The sequence below is a fragment of the Papio anubis genome, chromosome 10, assembly GCF_008728515.1.
Source record: "Papio anubis isolate 15944 chromosome 10, Panubis1.0, whole genome shotgun sequence".
Taxonomy (NCBI): Eukaryota; Metazoa; Chordata; class Mammalia; order Primates; family Cercopithecidae; genus Papio; species Papio anubis.
Window position 1 is genome coordinate 83,014,003 of NC_044985.1, and position 22,798 is coordinate 83,036,800.

Here is a 22,798-nt window from a genome sequence, read left to right on the forward strand (position 1 = left end):
TCAAAACAAATAAATTAATTTAATTTAATTAATCAACAGTTAATTTTAAAACGTATTTTAAAATTAACAGAAAGTAGGGGAGAGATAAAATGCCCACTTACAAATTAAATCAAACAAGCACAGTGAGGCATCATCTTGCCATCACGGCTGCCTCCCAAAGCCCACCATTCACACTGCCAACATGAATGAATAGCTACTCAACCAGTGGGCTCCAGAACTCTCTGGACAGTGTAGGGAGCTCCATGGCTACTGCCAAAAGCCTTATGGGGAAGAACTGAAAGGATGAAAAGGAAAGAAGAAAGAATAGTAAAGGAAGTGGTGAGTTTTAAGTTGGGAGAATGGGGCAGTTCCCAGAGTAGCAGCAGTACCCTGGATTAACATGCCTCTTCCAAAAGACTTTTAATGCAGAGACATGTACTCACGGCCCATCATACATATAGTATAAAGTGCGCTTGCCATTCATTAGACCTTAGTCCAGCTATTCTGGTACAAGCAAAGGGCCTGACAGTTTTCGGCTTTCTACATATGCAAAACAGCAAGTCTGATGAATCCTGCATTTCATATCCTTGAGAATCAGAGTTAACAGTATGTGCACTGGGAAATGGAGGTTATGGGTCAGCTAGAAACAGTTACCATGGTTTATAACAGTATCATTCTACATTATTCTCTCTTAGGTCCTGATATCTAGCCTTCAAATAAAGGTTATTTTAACACAGGGAAAGAAATCCCTAAACCCCATTTTAGTAGAATTTCTATCATTCTTTAGAAGCAAATATTCTTTCTTACTAAAAATTCAACTCACCTGGAGGGAATACCCTCTGAGAAAAAGAAAATGACTATCCTATGTTTACAAGATCATGGACCTGCTGCCCTGTCATTGGGACTTGAGGACCATTCCAAATAATGACATTGCTAATGTATTTCCTCCTTTACAGGCAATCTGAAATATTCTTCCAATTCAATTACCGAAACTCTTTTCTGGTCACATCAAAATGAAAAATTGTATTTCAAGAGTCTTGATTTTTAAAATGGCTAAAGCAACCCACTATCTTTGCAGTTTAGTTCTGCCCAACCTTTCCAGCATATGAAAAAGAGATTCAAGAACACTGCCGTTTCTTTGCTTTAAATGGATTTGCCAGGAAGTCCCGCAAGTCCTCATCTTAGAGGAATTACATAAACATGAAACGAACAACAAAGCCAAACAAAAATGAACCAAAAACTACCCCCATAAAACCTCATGCCTTCAGTCATCAAAAGTCATATTTTGTTCTACTTCCTTTTCTATCTTTCTTACACGCTGCTGTTTGTCCAGCATATGAATTACCTGTCTTACCATGCATACTATTTGGTCTATAATAAACATGCAGCAAACCGCATACTTTTAATGATCTGAATTAAGACAATGATCTAATACATTTATTTCAAAGTAAACAATTCTAAGTTTTTTCCATTTCCCCAAAACACAGATCGGCAGCCTAATTTAAAATAAACTGATTTTTTTCCTTTGTGAGATTACAGCATAAGACCGAGAGATAAAATCTTTGCTTACCTATAAAGTGTATCTGTACTCTAGAGTACCATAGGAATATTGATTCAACTTATAAATAGTATAATATTTAGCATTTTAGCCTTAATATTCAAAAACTTTGAGGAGGCAAATAATCACTTTTGACTTGTCCCCTGTTTAATAATCCTCCACGGTAGATGACATTTATCTGCTCATATATCTCACCTTGGTGAGTAGAATTCTTAGTCCAAATCCCTGAAAGGAATAGTGTGGCTCCCTAGTGCAAATTTCCTGAGAGCCCCTTCCCTCAGCATGTGCCAAGAATCAAATCTTGGCCACTTAGTGCTCTGTGTTCCACATGTGAGCTCTCGACGCGCTGAACGGCTGTGCTAACTGAGATGGATGGCCCTGTCAAACAGGAAGCTGGCACACCAGGGTGCAAGCAGTAGGATACAATGACCTTTACATTCAGAGAAAAATATCCCTAAAGTGGCATGAAAAGTTTGTGGGGGGAAGGGAAGGGAGATTCTTTTATTTCATTTAGGTACATAGCATGACATAGAAGCAATGGTGCCCAGTATGCAATTTGCTCAGAATCAAATCGTGAATCCCTCACACAAGAAGGAAAGTTGTCGGAAAAAAGGAAATGAATCATCCTTTATCAGGCTGCTTTGAAAGCACTGGACTCTACGATTCAGCTATTATCACTGCGCCCAGCCTGGCCAGCGCTCGGATTCAGACTGTGCTGGGATTCACAATAACTAGTAGGCTACTACCTGCCCTGGGAAAACATTCCTAATTTCAATCAGGTTGCTTTCTTGATTGAACTAAAGTATAACTTAAATGCTTAAAATATTTCCTAAAAAGCAATCATCTACTTACAGAATCAAATTCAAGCGCTTGGGAATTTAAATCCGTTGGTCACCACATCTGTAACTTTATATCAATATTTAATCTCTCATAGTATCCTTATTGTTATAAATGAGGCTCTGACTGATAGTTCTTAGGAATGATATGAAGAGAAACTCATTTTAAAAAATAAAAAACATCCTTGGCATATTCACAAATGTTAACTAAAGATAGTAATCCAGGACACTAATATATAAACTAAGATCTGGAAGTGACGGATTTCTCTCCTTTGGTTATAACCATAATCATAAACAATACAATTCAATCATTTCAGTTGAAAAACAAGAACAATAAATTCCATCAGATCAATTTTTTTTTTCCATTACTCAAGGTTTGGGGGGAATTTTTGTTATTTGTTTTGTCAATTCTTTGGCATGAAAGAACAATGGGCTATACTTCAAAATGAAACAACAGAAGCTCACAATGGGCTCCCCAGTATTGTACAATACACACTGAAATAATGATGCAATTTTAATATTTAATTAAATAAGTGAAAGGAATTGATCATAAAGACACTGCAATATTTTTTAACTGAATGGACCGCATCAAAATTACAAAAGTTTTCAAAGATACAAAAGGATAAGAGGCATCCATTTTTGTTGTTGTTGTTTAATTAAAAGCTTATCACAAAGTGCAGAAGCCACAGGCTTCTTTCCAAAAGCAATAAATAAATTTTGGAAAACTGAATGCTTTATAAGTCATGTATTGTAAGTTTGGATAACTCAGGAGTTAAATATCTCAGCGCTGCCTCTAATTAGAGAAAATAACAGTGTTATGAACGCAAAAATCTATGATCAGTTTGAAATGCAAGTTGATTTTGTGGCTCCAGAAGTGCTGGTCAAATGCTTCCCAAAACAACAAGAAAACAAGAAACAAGTCCTTCTACAAGAAATATTCTACTGCTCACTAGGAAATGCTAAGTCTAACAATTATCCTTCAACCTTTGTTTGGAGAACTATTTCAGAAAACATATTCCTCCTCAAATTATGACACACAAGAGACTTGGGAGGAGAGGGGAGAGGCATTAATACCTTGGGCCTGAGCCGCAGAACTGTGAGAATACCCCAGGGCCAGGAGCGCAGTCTCCACCAGCTGGCTAAAAAGCACATCTTTCCGCACCAGGACAAACTCAGCGTGTTCTTCTCTGTTGTCATACTCAAGAGAGCCGTCCAACTGCTCCACGACACAAAAGACAGGAATCATCAAACCTGAAGGGACAAAATTCAAGAGCAAAACACAAACATTAAAAAGCAAATCTCAGTCACTGTGATGAGAAGGGAAGCGACAGTTATAAAAGTCACTCATCTGTGATCGACAGTGGTTTAGATTAAACAAGCCTCTCAGTCATATAGGCCTAATGGAAAGCTGTGGGTTTTCCCCCTCTATTATTACAGAATTGCCCGGGGCAGTGGCAGAAGCCCTTAGATTCCTGTCATTTTCACCAATCAGAGGTGTCCTGGTACATAGGTAAGATGAAGGTGACCGTACAGACACTTAATGTCTATAGTTTTATCATTAACTTTTAGCACTAGTATTTTCAGATCAGATCTGCTCTTGTCTAGAAATATATTACATGTACAAGTAATATATTTTCTTGTCTAGATATATATTTCAAAGCTTCCAGCTCCTTCCTACTAAGGAGGTATGTTTGATTCTAAGGCCTAAGCTGTTATGTGAATACAAGAAAGTCAATAGAAATTTAAAATAAGTCCCTCTTACATGTTGTTGTTTTTTTAAATCCTAGTAAATAGGTTATCAACTAGCCTGAAAATAACATGACCATAAACGTCTTAATTTACATTTATGTCAAAATATACATCCAAATACAAAAGTTTGCCTATGTAAAATTATTATATACATTAACATCAGTTACTGGAAAGGGAGTATCTCTTCTTGTGTTTTCAGAGAAAATAAGTAAACTACCCTAAAGAATAAAGCAAATTAGTCTAGTTGAAAATCTGTTGAAATCTGTTGTCACTGAAATATTTCTCTGCTTTGTATCAAAGTGTGAAAAGCTAAAAAATGTTTAATTCACCAAAGATTATTTTTAAAAAGTCATACAGGCACTTAAATCTAAACATAACCAAGGCAGAAGAAGATCAAAGTTTTACCAATGTACGAGTAATAAACATGGACCCTGCCTAATGTAATTCACACAAATTAGTATGTTACAGGTCTTTTTATGCAAGAAAAATTAAAACTTACGAAGAATGGGTGAGCAGGCAGACGGGGGAGGTAGAAAGTTACATGGTCATGGTGAAGGTACTTCACAACAAAAAGAAGACCTCTGTGTGAAATGACTAGATGGGAGTATGGCCTGACACATAGAATGCACAGGAGTTTTCCAGAACCCCCTCCCTGTAGCTTCAACCCTAGAAGCCTCCTGACTCACTCTGATCTGGAAAGCCAAGGGTGGGAGCAGATACTCTGCAAACTACTGGGTTACAGATTGAGGTATTTGTTCTCAAGATAATACAATGGTGCAACTGGTTCCCATGTGCTAATTATTATTATTAAAGATAATAAGTATTAGGTGTAATTATTAAATATAATCCTTATTAACAATAATAATACTCATTAAGAATTGTTATCATTAAAGATCATGGTAATTATTATTAAGACTGCACAACAGTCTAACAAGTCAAACCATACCATACACAAGACAACTCAGTGTTCACTCCTGAGAACAAGAAAGCAGTATTACTGTCCATTGCAAATACACTCTCCATGGTGTAGATTTATTTAAAAATATACGATATGGGTGGAGCAGACTGATTTTTTAAACAAAGAAGAAGATTTAGGATAGCTACACAATGCCTTGCAAGATATATTTTTTAACTGTGACCATTACTGGTACATGAAATGCTTATTTATTTCTACCAAGTTCATTCCCAAATATATATAGGACATATAGTGAATAATATAAATTAGATATCCTCCAAATTATCTTTTTTTTTTCTCTCTCTCTCACTTTTGTTGCCCAGGCTGGTGTGCAATGGCGAGATCTCGGCTCACTGCAACCTCCACCTCTCGGGTTCAAGCGATTCTCCTGCCTCAGCCTCCTGAGTAGCTGGGATTACAGGTGCCCGCCACCACGCCTGGCTAATTTTTGTACCTTTAATAGAGATGAGGTTTCTCCATGTTGGCCAGGCTGGTCTCGAACTCCTAACCTCAGGTGATCCACCTGCCTTGGCCTCCCAAAGTGCTGGGATTACAGGCATAAGCCACCACACCTGGCCCCAAATTATCTTTGTAGTCATTCATATATCCAGGATTTATTCCCTGAACACCTACTACGTGCCAGGTATCACCACCAGTGGCTGCAGGGATACAAGTAAGAACAAGTCTGACATCCCTCCTGCCCTCAATGTAGTTAAAGGAGTTGTAAAACCTTCCTAAGCAAGCATAATGGCATTTTATAGGACTAATTCATGAGAGTCCATACCAGCAAGGAATAGCCCTCATTTAGAGCTTTTACCTCTTACATGCTGGCATATAATCTTTGCCCAAGGAAGTAGGTAGATTTTTATTTCTAATGATTTAAGCATATGCACACATAAGGCCATATAGTCCATGGTGCCATAAGCTACTTCACCACTAATACCTGTGTGTACATAAGTTTCGATGCTGAAAATTCATGTGCAGTTCCTAATGTCAACATCTGAGTGTCACACATCTGGGAATCACAGATAAGATCTTTAAATGAATCCAATTGCTCCATAAGCTATCAAGTCTCCATTACTTAGAAACTATATATCTTTCTCAAGTCTATGGTCAACTGAAAAAACTTAAGATCCTATTAACTTTTAAAAATAGTATTAACTGTTCAGTTAGATATGAAATATAACATGAAAGCACCGGGATTTATAACATGTAGGGACTTAAGTTTTGTAACTGTCAATTACTGAAATAGTTCCTAAACATTTTGGTTCAGTGATTGAAGGAAGCAATTGTTAACTGACACAACAGTAATAACTTCTTACAAAAAGCACGCACCAATCCCCTACTGTCATCACCTATTAAAACCAAAACAAAACAAAACAAAAAAACCTTTGTGGTCATTTACAAAATAAAACAGTATTAACCAGGAATGTATGATAATAGGGTTTGTTCTGCAGCACATATACATGAGATACTGGAGAATATCATAAAAGGCTTATACTTAGAAAAATTTACCTTCTTACTAGAATTTGACCCATCTAAACAATTAAGGTTTTATAATGAAATGCAAGTTTTACAAAAGAAGAATAAAGGAGGAAAGATGGATGCAATTACTAGTGACAATAACAAGAGAAATAAAAAAATAGTAACATAGTATAATTGAGGTCAAGTGTAGAAAGAAGAAAATTAAGGCATAGGTTTAAAAGTCCTTTAAAACCCAAAAATCCCTAAGGGAAGCACACTATAAAAGGATGAGTAAAAATATATGCCGAGAGAGAGAGAGAGATTTGTCCATCTTATTCACAACTCGTCCCAGGCAAAAAGAGGGAAAAAGAAAGAAAAAAAAAAGAGAGAGAAAAGTGACAATGGATAGAAAGACAGGGAGGTGCTTGAAAAGCACTTCACAAAATAAATTAAGAATGGGGAGAATTTAAAAGTTCCAATAAAAGAATTAAAATGTAAAACTGAAATCCATTTTCAACAAAATTTAGAAATGGTGAAGAAAAAAGAAAATCTTGCTCTAGCCCTATATCTTGAGCTTCCAACATTATTTTTCTTTTATTATAGCACAGACCCATTTTCAGATGATCTAGTAGAGAACTTTGAACCTTCTGATCATAAGCCTTACTAAGCCTTTTACAATCACAGGAGGTAAGCAGGTAGTTTAATCTAGAGAACAGGCACTCGGCCTCAGCCATTTGCTAAAAATTAAGAGTTGTTCTGGTAATTGGGATAAATGATGAATTCTGTCGTCAAAGAGGCAAAATAAGCCTGGTACCCTCTCTACACTAGAAAAATGCATTCTTCCAACTGTCATTAGTGATGATACTGAAACTGTCATTTTCATTCTGACATTATTTCTGAAGAAGTGTGTATAATTTATAAGGCGTTAACCATTGTTACTGTCACTGTTCACAGCAACAGCTGTGAGAATTGAGACACGTGCGAAAATGGTTAGATGTGGTGATGAACAGCAGCGGGTCAAGGTCAAGTCCTGGCACTGTCCCTCTTTACCTGTGTGTGACCTTGAGTAGTTCATCTGACCTCTCTGAAGCTCAAATTCCTCCTAGCCAAAACACAAACAATATCTACATCGTAGATCTGTGGTGAAGATTAAACAATACTACATATTTAAGTTGTCTGACAGCTCTCAAACAATGGAATCTATTTGTTTTCCTTTTTTCAAAATCAGTATTAATACCATTTTACAGAGGAAAAAAAGTTAACCAGTAATTTTTTTCAAGGTCTGTAATCAATGCTCACGATACTAACTAAAAGGCATTTCTTCAGAATAAAGATGATACTAATAATCTATTATTAGTATCTATTATGTAAATGGAAACGGCTTAAAGTGTTTAACATGTCCCATGCAAAAAAGGTGAAAGTGCTTAAAAGCACGATAAAACTACCTGTCCATTATAGCAGCCTCTAACTTCATGTAGCAATTGAGTACTTGAAACATAGCTGGTCTCAAATTGAGATGCGCCATAAGTATAAAATACATACTAGATTTTAATGACTTAATAACAAAAAGAAATAAAAATAAACATAAATGATTTTTTAAAAGTAATTGCATGTAGAATATCTTGAACATACTGAGTTAAATAAAATATATTATTAAAATTAACTTCATCTGTTTAACTTTTAGTGTAGCTACTAGAAAATTTAAAATTATACATGTGGCTTATATTTGTATTAATATCAGAGAGCACTGTTCTAATGAATCTGCCCAATAACAATATACAATTTTTTCTCACACAGGATACATTTATCACAAACTGATACTAGGCCAATAGTGTGACTGTCATGAGCCCTTTAGCTGTCTTTCCTCTGTGTTCCAGATTTTAGGAGTCCTGAAGACAGAAGCACTCTTGGTTAAATTCCAAAATCCAATGTGTTACCTTATCTGCAATTGCAGGCTGCTGTTTTATTACTAACTATATTAATCCAACTTCTTTTATTAGGAAACAGCTCTTTCCCCCTTCCCTTCATTCTAAAGAACAGACTTCAGGAAATGTCACAACACTGGCTATGAAAGTGACCTGAGGAATGCATATTCTCAAAGACTCTGAACGTTTAATTCAACAATGAAAGACGAAAGATGGTGCAGCTGCAGCAAGGCATCTAGGTGACAGGATTCAAGAGCCTTGTGCCAAAGTTGGGGCATGAAATAAACTCCTGCTTTGCACTGCACTTCCTAGATCATCATGTAGTCTAACATACACACCTTTATCTTCTCACATTTACCCTGTCGAAGGGTTAGCATTATTTTCAGTTGATAAATTAGGAAACTGAAACTATGGGAGAAGTAACATGTCCTAAGAAACACAGTGAGGCAAGGGCAGAATAGTTCAGGTTATCCAGCTCTAAATCCTAAGCAGGCTGCTTTCCTAAGAGTTGAAAACAACACTCCAGAATCCACGCCCATTGAAATCTAAGGGCTTGGCCTCTTAATAAAAAGGACCCTTTACCACTTGCTATGTCCAATGGGCGACCTGTGCTACTCGTAAGTGAATTCACCTTTCACCTGCCTACCAGGTGTCCGGCACCATGCTAGGCATGGAGGGGGAATCAAAGACGGCTCCTGCCCTTCCATTATTCACAGACAAAGAAAGAAAGAAAGGCTCACATGAATGGTCATACTTTAGTGTAAATCGGCATCGTCTCCAGCCTCCTCCCTAGCCCCTTTGTCTCCTTGGTCCACCAGTACTCCTGAATGACAGGAGCCAGTTTGAGATGAGAGGAGGCCAGGCTTTCGCCTCCCCTCTTTCAAAGGACTCCTGAAGCCCATCTGTCCCTTGAAGGAAGGCAGGAGACAGGGCCCACTCCCTTCCCTGGGGCCTGCAGCATATCTAGTTCTATCACCTGAGAAGGTCCCAGGGCTAACTGGAGATTATAAAGATTGCTATCTTTTCTTTGTATAAAACTGAACCTGAAGTACCAAAGAACAAGCTGTTTGAAATACTGAAACAAACTTTATCCCATAAACTGAGTGAATAACAGTCTTCAAGAGGACAGAGAGAAAAAGTGAGGGATGGCTACTAATTTTTCTTATTGTAAATTTATCAGAAAATCAAAATAACGATTTACTCGTTCTATAACCTCATACTCTCATTTTCTCTCTCTCTCTCTCTCTCACTGACCCAATCATATACATACATACTGAGTCACAGACAAGAAGAGAAGTCACTTGCCAACATTAACCTCTAGCCCCTTCTTTCCATCCTAAAATAATAAAGAGGCTGGGTGCAGTGGCTCACGCCTGTAATCCCAGCACTTTGGGAGGCCGAGGCGGGCAGATCACCTGAGGTCAGGAGTTCGAGACCAGTCTGACCAACATGGTGAGACCCTAGCCCGGCGTGGTGGCAGGCACCTATAATCCCAGCTACTTGGGAGGCTGAGGGCAGCAGAATGGCTTGAACCTAGGAGACACAGGTTGCAGTGAGCCGAGACCATGCCACTGCACTCCAGCCTGGGCAACAGAAAGAGACTCTGCCTCAAATAATAATAATAATAATAATAATAATAATAATAATAATAAAGAAAAGCCTGAGCACCTAAAATTGCAACCGTAAACAGAAAGAAAGAACAGGGTGTTTCTCACCTCCCTGTTGGGGTCCCAGGAAAAATTTCAAAAAGGGATGCAATGCGTCCTTCCTAGTCTCCTCTTTGCGGCCCTGCTGTCCTCTGCTGGGCGCCCAGCCTCCTGGGCTAAGGCAGCCGCAGGCTCTACATTCCACTCCAGCCTCCTACTCCCCCGAGGGGCTAATCTCAAAAATTCCAGAGATTAATAGATAAAAAGATGCTTGCTATACTATTTGAATGGTTTAGTGTTCTCCTTAATCTCCTCAGCTAGATCTTCACTGTAAAATATATACTTTATTTCAAATAAACTTCTCATGGAAGAAATTTCAGGCAGTATAATAAGAAACAGTAGAAAAAAAAATGTCACCAATTTTAAAGGAGAGGGAAGAGCAATCATTTGGATGCAAAGGGAGTTACCCACAGGTCCACAGGTGGACCAGAGGCCCTCTAGGCTCCCCCAACTGCTCCAGTTTTCAACGTTCCTCCCTGTCCTTTGCTTGTAAACTACACACTCCCTGAAACAGTAATTCACTTGTTTTTCTAGTTGGCTTTTACTTAACTCTTATTGTAGAGGAAGCAGAAGCCAAGACACAGGTGGGACAGCAGCAAGTTCTAAGTCATTTACAGGTAGAGATCAGTCAATTTTCCAATTATGAGAAAGGCAAACTCTACATCATAATTACTTTTATTTTTTTGATGGAATTTCACTCTTATTGCCCAGGCTGGAGTGCAATGGCGTGATCTCGGCTCACCGCAACCTCTACCTCAAGTTTAAGCGATTCTCCTGTCTCAGCCTCCCGAGTAGCTGGGATTACAGGCATGTGCCACCACACTCGGCTAATTTTGTATTTTTAGTAGAGACAGGGTTTCTCCATGTTGGTCACGCTGGTCTTGAACTCCTAACCTCAGATGATCCGCCTGCCTTGGCCTCCAAAGCGCTGGGATTATAGGTGTGAGCCATCTCGCCCAGCCATCATAATTACTCTTAGGTACAAACTGAGCCAAACATACAATAACTCAATTTCATATTTACCCATGACCCAGGTGCAACTCAGGATTAGACCTCCAACTAAATAATAAATAATATTCAATAATATTGAATAAGAGTAAGAAATTAAGAGTTAAGAAATATTGAATATAAGTTAAAAAAAAAACCAACTAGAAAAACAAGTGAATTTTTCAGAGAATGTGTAGTTTACAATATATCGAATATTATTTATTACTCAATTTTATTATTTATTATGAAATAATCAATAATATCTAATATTGATTTATTCAATAATAAATCGTCTTGATGGCTCTCCCACTATTTGTGGGGGCAGTGGGGTTGAGAATGATATCAAGAAACAGCTTATTCTCAGAATTCTCTCTAGGAAAACCAGACACTACTTTACAACCCCTGAAGCCAATCTTAACTTTGGACAATGAGAACAAAAAATAGGCGGGGGTGAGGATGGGAGGGTGGACGCTAGTCCTCTCTCACTGACGACCCCAAAGGATCAAACTGAGCCTAAAATGGTAGGGAAGGGAAATGAGTTCTCGCCTTCCATATCTCTGATTCCAGGCCTGACTCCAGGCAAAGCAACCACAAGTCAACCTGAAGTCAGGTCCGAAAGCTGAAGGAGAAACTCCAGGTCTCTAAACATCCTTCTGTTATAGAAATTAAGTGGCAAGATCAAACTGGCCAGGCAGTTTGCAAAACAGTATTTCACAGGCACATAGGAGGCAATTTGTGGAAGCTTATCTAAACAAAAGAAGCCTGAGCCACACCTGGGAACTCTGCCACAGCAAGCCTGACCCACAGAACTAAATTCTCCGATGTCAGGAATGCCGAGGCTCTAGTGGGTGTAGAGGAGAGGCCCACCATTTTCCTCCTCAAACATGGACTGGACTTAGCTCCCTCAAGCCCCTCCCACCCGAGCCTGACCTATATAGTGGGCCCAAAATAAATGTTGGTTTAGTTTAACAAAATGGCAATTCCACTTAGATATTAATCACCACCATTAATAGGCAGTGTCTGCCTAGCTGTCAAACTTGTCCATATCACTCTGGCCCCATTGCACTGCACTCAGCATCAGCAGACAAGGAAAGCTTTCTAGGAAATGATTCACACAAGTGGATTCAGGAGCTTGCTCCATGTTGTCCAGGGGAAGTTGGCCAGATCACAGCACTGTGCATGACCACTACTGACAGAACTTGTCGGTGTATCACCACGGGCATCGCATGGATGGGTGTGCAACAAAGTAGTGTGCTGCACCGTGCTCTGTACACACCCTAGAGCCACGGGGGTCTTGCTGGCAGTCCTACCAATGTCCTGCACTGAAGGACTACAGTATCTTTTCTAAATTTAGTAACTACAGAAAGACAAAATGTTTAATAATCCTAGAATTTAAAAAAAAAAAAAAAAATTTAAGGACAAAAGAGCCGGGCACGGTGGCCGGAGCCTGTTAATCCCAGCTACTTGGAAGGCTGAAGTGGGAGGATCACTTGAGCTTAGGAGTTTGAGGCTACAGTGAGCAATGATCTCACCACTGCACTCCAGCCGGAGTTACAGAGCCAGACCCATCTCTAAAATAAATAATTAAATAATTTTAAAAAAATAGAAAGGAAAAAAGTAGGATATACAAGTTTGAATATAACAGAAAAGTTCAAGTGTATGGCATATTGTTGAAGTATCCTTAGTTCAAACCTAAATTCTTCAGGTTCTTTTCACAATAGGTGAAAAATACATATATGCATAAGTCCTGAGACTCAACCACATGTTAAAAACGACTACCATAATTTATGAATGCCAGGGTTTCTGTCCTTTGTTAAGTAAAATTTCATTCTGGAGGTTTCTGAGAAGTTTTTTTTTTTGTTTTTTTTTTTTTTTTTTTGAGACAGAGTCTCACTCTGTTGAAAATAGTATTTAAGTGGAGATCGATTCACCTCCCCACCTTATTCTCATCATCCTCTCTGGAAAAGCTATTTGCAACTCAGAGTCCCATGCATCAAAAAAGGAGTCAATGAAAATTGTCCTTATACTAACATTTACTTCAGGTTTTGAGCTCTGCCTAAATGTTATTTTATCTAATTCAAACAATTAAAAAAAAAAAAAAAAAGCTTGATTAATTTCTCCAGTGTAGTGTTAAGGAAAGGTTAACTGTACTGAGGTCCTCTTGAAAGGAATTAATAAAGGAATCAAGTGTTCAGCTCTCAATAAGACAAGACTACCCAGATTTCTAGTGGGAATATTTCATAGCACAAGCATGTTTTCTTTGGGGAGTTTAACTCACAAAAATTATTAAAAATTGAGATCAAACACTGGTGCAGAGCCTCAAAGGAAATCATACTAGAATGGAGAGATTTTTATCAAATAAAAAACTGAAAAGTAAAGTTTTTATAGCAAAAAAATAAAAGGCTTTCTCCCTCACAAAAAGAAAATCCTACTGTCTATGTTTAGAGTTCAAACAGCAAAACATTTATGGATATTTAATAGATGTGTAGAAAGTAACACTGTGCAATGAATGCAGATTTCACAAAGCCGAGCTTAAGCAGACAGGCAACTACCACCTTCGTTTCCCAGCCATTAAAAGCCACTCTCATTCTTATATTCAACAAATGCATCCATCAAGACGCAATAACAACCAAACTGGTGAAAGGGCTAACACTGAAAGGAGAAAGAGAAAAAAACAGGAGGGAGAAAGAGCAAGAAAGTCAAAATCATAGTGTGTATTCTCCAGTCCCCTTAGGGGATATGACTGAGACCTCTGGTTTGCAATACATAGGATATTATTATTGTGACTCAGATCAAGTTAATAAAACCCAGCCTACAGACCAGGGAAACCAGGGTCTGATGGAATATTTCCCAGACAAAATATTTTAAGTATATATGTAGTGCCTGTGTAATTTATAGAAATTAATCAGAAAAACAAAGCAGAGAAAACTAGTATTTTTTTTTCACTTTATGGTTCTAATACATCCTCTTTATAATTTATATAATTTCCAAAATAAAATATTAAAATTAATATTTTAAAAATGAAAGAGACTATTTAAGTCTCTGCATACAAATCTCTTGGAAACCTTAGGTTCATCCTGAATATGTTTATCCAAAGGCTATCACCCAGCCAAAGAAAGAGTTATTCCACTTTTTATTGCCTTTGAGAAGTGTTATCAAAGCCTAAAGTGATTTGTCTCCTGGACAAAAAAGTGAGAAATATTTACCCTAAATAAAATGTAAGATTCTACTTTCCTCAAAGAAAAACCGTGGTAGACTACTGCAGCATTTTAAATGTGGAGTAATTCCAGGTATGAACACCTTAATCTCAAAAAGATTTCATTTTCCCTAGAGTCCTTGGTTCATAAATTATTTAAGCATAAAATATAATTTCTGAGCCCTGAAAAAGGTATTGGTGGTGTCCCCCCTTCCCCTAGAAGGCCAGTTTCAAAACAGTTCTATTCCGACAAGCCCAATACAAAATAACAGAAACACAAGTCAAACATTATTTCAAACTCCATATTGAAGGAGAAAAGAATTTCATCTGGGGTTAACTTAATAGTATACGTTTAAGTTTGTGGGTGAACTTCAGTATCGCCCAAGAGGTAAGAGCTGTTATTTTATCTTGGCACCATCACTGCTAGATCTAGATGGAGATGATAGAAGAAACTATACATGACAGTTTCTATGAATATAAGTTGATTTATTTTGTTAACACAAATAGGATCGACAAACAGCTATGTTTTCAAAGAGCAAGCCTGTGTTTATTCTATATATGAGAGGCTGGCGGCGAGAGATGGCTTTACTGTGTCATTCTAGCAAAGGAAGAAGAGAGCTGCATCTGAGAAGCCTGCCTTGGTTAAAAAGAACTGTCTCCCTCAAACTCACTTTCAAGCTATACATCAATCTTCAATATAATTATGTTTGACAGAATATAAGCTCTTGGCAGTTAACTTGTTTACAATAAATGCTTAGTTTGGGTACATGGACTGTATTTCAGTCCTACAAATATCAAATACAAACCTACAACAGTCCCATTATGGAGCTGAGAATTATTTTGCTATAAATCTTTTTATTGGGGGGCCAAGGGAATTACTTTGCAGCTTGTTTCCCACTAACCACTTGGAACAGTGTGAAAAAAGAGGTACATTTATGCTCTGACCCTGCACTAATTGGAATCCTACACATTTCCATAGGAGAATGTTCAGTATCAATCCTGAACATGCAGGTCAGCCCCCAGTTCTGCCATGGTGGCAAAAAATACACATGAAACAAAACGGTTCTTACAAAAGCCATGGCATTTTCCTACAGTTCTTTTTCTTCTCAAACTTTCTTGGGAACTAATGACCATTTGTAACAGTGTTGGCCGACTTTCAACGGTAAGCCCCAGTTTTGGGGGAGTTTATAAGTTAGCTGTAAAAACGTGCTTAAGGCTCAAACTTGCCATATGAATGAGGCTGTAAATAGAGGTAGTTTTGCTGGATATTACCTAGAGATTCATTTGAGAAGGAAAAAAGTCAGGATCACCTTATTTACCCTTGTAAAGTGGCTTTACCTGGGTATTAAAAGTGTAATAACTTCCTATTCAGAGAATAATTTGCTCGTCTTATACTCCCTCGATACTAAAGGGTGTGGGGTGTTCTAATACCACATTTCCCAAATCTAAAGGACAACATCTTGTCCGAATGGAGCCTCTAGGAATGCTTCTCTCCTGACAGGCACCTTCACTCACATTCTGAATACCTTCTGGTTTTCAGATGAAGACAATTTATCATTCAAGGTTTCTTTAGTGCTTTCTAATTTCCCACTTAACATGTAATTAGATTACTACAGTAACTCAACTTTAACATAGTATTAATACATCAAAAAGATCATATTAAGGATCACAGTTTATTTTCCAAAATAATACTGAAAAATTCAGTCACGTAATGACTTAAGATTCCAATTTCTTTCTTTCTAGTCAATGTCACAATTACAGGTGACAAAAAATTTAAAACGTGTTTGTCTCTCAGCTTCTAATGAAGAATAGCAGCAACTGATTTATAAGTTTCAACTGTCATGCAAAATGGTTTTATTAAAAAATTTTACCACAGGGCTTTCTTGTATACAGGGGAGAGAGACAGAAAAGAAAAATATTTCCACTGCATTATCAGCCTCACAGAACTTCCTTGTTAATACCAAAGCACTAGTTTGCAATGTGAACTAATGGAAAATTGTTAAATTCACCTAAAATAACCACTCCTTTTTTTAAACTAAAGAAGCCCTTTTAAAACCTTGACTATTTAATTGCTGTTTACTTGCGGAAGAGGGACATGGAGAAGGTGATCGTATGAAAAAAAAAAAAAAAAAAAACCAAAACACTTTTTTTTTAATTGTACAACAAAAATTCCCTCCAAGGCAAAAAGACATTATGCCAAGTTCCACCCAGAATTAATGTTTAGGTTTAAATTATAAAGTCCAGAAGAAACGGAACCACTAATAGACCCTTAAAGCTCATGGTCTTCATCAACACTGTTAGGTTATGTAAATGTTAAAACTGAAAACCCTTTGCTGACAAAAGCATTTTAATGAAGGCGCTATTAACTAGACTCTATGGATTAAAAAACTTTTTTAAAAAAGCTTTTTTGGGGCTGTTTGATATACATCCCACTCTAAAAGGGATGATAAATGCTCGGGAGAGTTCTGAAATTATGAGACCTCCATCAGGAGGATGTACTGCTTATCTTGTTTCTTTCATTTTGTCACCTCAGGAAGGTTTTTAAATATTAAACCCAAGAAACTCAGCGACAGATGAAAGAAATATTCCCCTCTAAGTCTGTCAACTGAGTAAAACCTGGAGCTCTGACTACTCTGATGGCCAACATTATTTGCAGTTTTAGTATCCCCACCACACACGGGGGGTAACCCGAGTTATCCCCACCTCAGGTATCCCCACCCTGAGCCAGGGTTCCAGGGTGAACTCCACCATCACCACCTAGGTTTCTACAGGAGCTCACAGTTTCTATGAATAGAGTAACAAACACAGCTCAGAATGAGGGGAAATGAGCCTGATTCTTGGCTGCTGCCTGGCAGTTCATTCGGAGTTGCTGAAAGCGTAGCTCTGTGGAATGAGAGCTGGAGTCTCAGCAACGTTAAGGACATCGATTTCGTGATTCAGAGGGCTGCAGGTCGAAGCAAAAGCCTCTGCAATTCGGTGACAGTCAAGTGAGTACACCTCAGGTGATGTGACCACAGAGCAACTCAGGTTACTCCCATGTGTGCTGAGAAGAAATGAGGGTGCTCACTATTCGGCCTCCACTCTCTCTCTCCCCTTCAGCCTGGTTTGGACTTTGGGAAGAGGAAGAACAGCAGGCCTAGGAACCACACCTAACCCTTACTTGGCTGGGCTTTGTAACAAGAGGAACATTCATTACTTCTGATTTCCATTTACAGAGACAAAAAAAAGGAGGGGGAGAGTAGTTCCGCCTCAGGTAGAATTTAAGAAAATGGGATTTTCCTGGTCAAACTGTGTATGAAGACAAAGTCAATGGTCATTTGTAATGTCTCCTGGGCAACCACTTCCCATGGGCTCCTCTCTGAACTTCTCAGGGAAGAATGAGAGCCAAATGGTCTCTCCCGAAAACAGATTTTAGCTAATAAACCCAACAAAGTAAGCGAAAAGCACTTCAGTTTTTCTGCATCTTCTCCAAGACTAAAAATTTGTACATTGTGTGACAGGTCCACCTCATTTTTCTTAATGATGTTTTTATTATTCTTTCACTCAATTAAAGCAGAAATGGATATTGCATCTTCTGACTGTATAATTGTTATTGTAATCTGTTTTCGATCACTGCTTGGGAAATGGGTCCAAAACAACATAAACTCTCCACTGCCTCGGAAGACAAGTCATTTTCTTTTACTACGACACTTAAAGAGACATTTATCATGCTGCTCTGTTAGCATCTTTGGATTATGACAAAAGAAAGTTCTTGTTCTGTTAACCCTCAAAAAATAGTATTTCAAAAATTGAATTTTTTAAGTGCTATTTTAAAATAGCTATTGCTATTTTAAGTGTTTTGATATGAATGCATCTTCTCAGTAAACTATTAAATACATCAATGTTGCCTTTCCTTATATGTAATAATAATTGAAACAAATGCAATAAAAGTACTCAATTTTAATATAGGACATAATTGGGAAACCTAAAAATACAGTTATTTTTACTTTATGTCTTTGGTCCTTTAGTCCTTTGGTCCTTTCCTAGGAGGCTTGGGCATTGTATTCCATCAAATTTGCTCTCTTTGCAAAGAAAATATTTTCTTGTGTTTAAAAAAAAAAAATCAGTCACAATCAGTTATGAAGGAACTGATACACTTGCTTTCCAGCCAAATGCAAAAACAAGTAAAAGGTACTTTTTAAAGAAAGAAAAAGATAAATGTGGTTAACATGATGAAATTCAAGCTGTTTCTACAACAAATGCCTGCAAATCACCTCTGTCAGATCTTAGTACTTTGAAAAACATTTGCTCTAACTAGAGTCTCTTATTTTATATATTATATACATAAATATCTGTGTAAGTCTTCAGTCAAATAAACAAAAGAAAGACACTGAGCTGCTGTGCACATTTCAGTAACTGTGCAACCAACAGTGGGCACCAGTTACCCTGGTTTGAAATGGATCCCTTTTGATAAATAGTAGCTTGCAGTGCTTCCCCTTTTTTGATCTTTGTTGTTATTTTACAGTTTAATAACCAACTGTGCTACGATAGAACTCCATTCCAATGATAAGGCTACTAGATAAGAGCAGAACTGAATTTGCCCACACACTATTAATGAGTAATAGTACCAGGAGCAACTAAAATTGAAATACATTTCCCCAGAAGGTTTTCCTGTCCTATATGTCATAACCATTAATAAAGAATATGCTTACTATAAGACTGACATAGTTTGCTGATAACTTTATTGCAAGTTTCAAATACTCAAAATTTCTATTAATGCTTTGATCTGCATTTTAGGCATGTGTCAAACTAATAACCATAACATCCACTTGTTTAAGTTAAAGGACATCAATTAAAAGGGGGAAAAAATGCATGCCATAAATCCTGTTGTCATAATTATATATCTAAAGCACACTTGTTCCATATTATGTCTTTTTATCTAGTTTTTTAAAAATCTGAAATAAGGAAAACTTTTAATTGAGCAGCAAAAGATACGCAAGTTGTAGAATGCAATTTCTGATGTAGCCTTTCATAATTATACTGATTTTACCACAATTCTTAAATCACTTGCTACTAAGAAGCAAAATAATTCTGTTAATTGAAACATATATAGCTAGAGTTCCATAATTTTGAAAACTCCACCATGGAACATTTTTACAACAATACTATAGCATGTTATGCTTACGGGGCTTGTTTCTACGTAAAAGAAGAAAAATAATGTTTGGTTGATTGCTAACAATAAAGAGGAACGGAAAATAGCACACTATAGTGGCTACAACTGTGCATTTTTCCAACTCTGTAAGTCCTCAACTGGTTTTTGTTTTAGTCATACCTCAGTTCCACTCGGGGCATCTACTTCGACTTCGAAATATTTATCACATTACATTTAAGTAGTAGGATGATAAATCTTTTGTATATAAAAATCCATTTTTACCACAGACATTTTCAAAACCTCTATTGCATTTTAAAATAACAGGAATTCACAGCTCTCCTTACTGGCACCCTAAGTTAATGATGGAGAGCAGTGTTGATTGGTAGTGAAAAAAGACCCATACAATCAAAGTCAGTAGAGGCAAATCATTCATTTAAAAATTGCCACAAAGGAAAGAATAGAAACTAAAAGGCAAACTCTTTTTTTCATTTTTTTGAGCTAAGCATAAAGGTCTCCTACTTGAAACCGTTTTAGGTTATTTCTCTTTTTTTTTTCCAAAAAATAATGAGTTAAAATGTATGGGTTAGATCCAACATTTCACTGCTGTTCTTATTCTTGGGGAGTGGGGGAGACGGGGAACTTGCTGCCAAAGCTTCTGAAAAGAGAGTTTGGGCTGCTAATTTTTCGTTCACAAAATCTAAATTCCCCTTATGCATTCTCACACAACTCATGAAATAATATGAAACAGTATTATATCACTGCAAATTGAGACATTTTTATCAAAATAAAGAGTGATGATGCCAACATTTCATTTGTCATTTCCCACTTGTCACTTTTCACTGACAAACTGTTACACATACAACTTTTGTCAAATGCTCCATCTTTAAATATGTTCCAAAATGCCATTGTATCTAAGTATTCATGTAAGGAAGATAGTAAAAATTACTATGTTACCATATATTAGTTATATAGGTTTTTTAAAAGCCTACCGATAAAACAATATAAAGAATTCTTTATTAATTTACATGCTATGTAGGATAAAGTCTGGCTTTCTGAAATGAAACAAACTATGTACATATTTTACACACCTAATGTGGGATTCTTAGTCATAAGAAACATTTTAATGGTGAGAAATTTTATTCCAACAGAAACCTAAAAAGCTTTAAAAGATAAGTATAACCCAAGAAAATAATACTATTTGTAATTCATCTAGCCCTGTAAATTTAACATGTCTTTTTAAATATATACATATATGCTAATTCTATAATAAATACTTTTTAAAAAGAAAGAAAATTAAGAGTTTTAAATTATAATTACCAAACTTCACTGCTTACTACTTTGCCAGACATACCAAATAATTGTTGTAGTATTGCCTAGAATAAAACTGATTTCCCTATACTTAAAATGACTCAAATTCATATTCTTAGCTATCTAATAAATGATGATTAGTCTGTTTTCCCCTCTCTACAGAGACAGATTGGTTAAAACAAAATTCAAGAAAGAAAAGAAGAATTCAAACAGGATATCTCATATGTACAGACTTTGCTGGTTACAACCCTCTGGGAAAGGGTGATATTGCTTATTTTCTGCAGGGGTTAAAAAACAGATGCCTTAAGGGACATCTGTGTAATACACACACACACACACACACACACACTACACTACAGATGATCTTGAGTATACAATGGTCAGTGGGTTTCTGCTGATGGAACATAAGGCTTCCAAACTTACTTGAAACATCAAATTATGCTCAGGACTTTGAGGGGCGGATACCCTATGTTCTGTTTAATGTGTATGTTCCATTGCATATATTTTTTTAACCAAGTATATCTTTATTTTAATAACAGGCCAAGAACTAAAAACACTTTAGAGAAGAGTTATTTTTCTACCTCAGCAAAACTACAGAGGACATGCTAGATTGTTGGATGACCCCAAAGCTTAAGTTCATTCTATTTAAAAGATCTTAAAACCTTAAAAAAAAAAAAAAAAAAAAGTGGGAGGGGAAAATACAATCTTTTCTCTTTTTGAAGTAATGAGTACTTCCTACAAGTATTATGATATTCATCCTTGGAAATGGAGTTTTCTCCATTTTGCCCATGTTAACAATATATTTCTAAATTTTTAAGTATTATATAATCTCTATATACACCTATCTATACTTTCATATCTGCACTCCTTTCAAAAAGTTAAATGTCTCTCTACTGTCGCTGATATGGTGACTACACCTGACCCGAACTGCATTTCTTTTCATCTAAAAGGAAGTGTTCCACATGTAGACAATTAAACTAACTGTTGTTGTAGACAATATTCAGTTTTAAATGAGGCCCTGACTAACAATCTTGATCACATTTGCTTCCCTATTTGAATACATCAGTGTGTACTGCATAATGATTTTTTTCCCCTTGCAACAAGACAGTTATGTTCTTGAAAGGGCTGCCTGGTAGCACAAATAGGTCTACTTCGGGTAGACTAGTTATAAGATAACTTCCACACACAGTATGCCAACAAAATTAAATTGTTATTTATAAAACATAAATTATTTTTCAGAAATAAGCAAGTTTTTTTCAAAAAAAAAAAAAAAGCAAATCTCTCTAAAAGATATTTTCAATGTTTAAATATTTTTCCCTAAAATCTAGAACATTTAACACCAAAAAAATCATAAAAATTCATGGGAAAATGAAAAGTATCAAAAAGATTTCTGATGTTTAATGCCTCCTATCAGCAAATACACCATCTGGTATATTCAAGCGCTGTTCATTCAGTTTAAATAAAGCTGTCTGAAAGTTCTTCTTTAAGCCAAACATTAAAAAACGAAAATGCTTGTGTTAACAATGAATGAAACACAACAATTTATTGCTATTAAAGCACAACTGGCCAGCACCTTTCAACAGTCCAGGAGAAAAGCAGAATGCCTTGCTTCCTCTGGAAACTTGATTGGCATCACTTTCATTTTATGCTGTAAGTTGCATGGCTGAAGCAAGCATTCCATATAACAGAACATTTTAGGTACTTATGCTAATAGTGTTAAAAAGGATCATCTGATTCTTATTTTCATCATCCTTAATAATCTCTTCTTTTCCTAATCTTCAAATAGATCTGTAAGTTTTAATCAACAATTTCACAAATATAAATTTCCTCACCATTAATCATCCTTTTTCAAAATCCTTATGGAGTGAATTACTAGCTGAGAGGGGACGCCAATTCTAGTAAGTGAATGTTACCCAGCAGGGATATAAAGCTGTCAACACCATCGTGCTCTTGCTAGCTCTAAACTCTCTCCTAGCCTTCATATGTTTTTTAAAGAGATATTAG

General features: G+C 36.7%; 1 protein-coding gene across 4 annotated transcripts in view; it reads right to left on the reverse strand.

Annotated features, from left to right (window-relative positions):
- Window positions 1–22,798, reverse strand: part of SATB2 (SATB homeobox 2) — a 194,134-nt gene that overhangs the window by 158,964 nt on the left and 12,372 nt on the right. For all 4 annotated transcript variants that reach the window (XM_009182706.4, XM_003907774.4, XM_009182702.4 and 1 more), the window contains one exon: window positions 3,448–3,624. In XM_009182706.4, coding sequence (XP_009180970.1) covers window positions 3,448–3,619 — 172 coding nt within the window. In that variant the 5' untranslated portion in view covers window positions 3,620–3,624. The remainder of the gene's footprint in view (window positions 1–3,447; window positions 3,625–22,798) is intronic.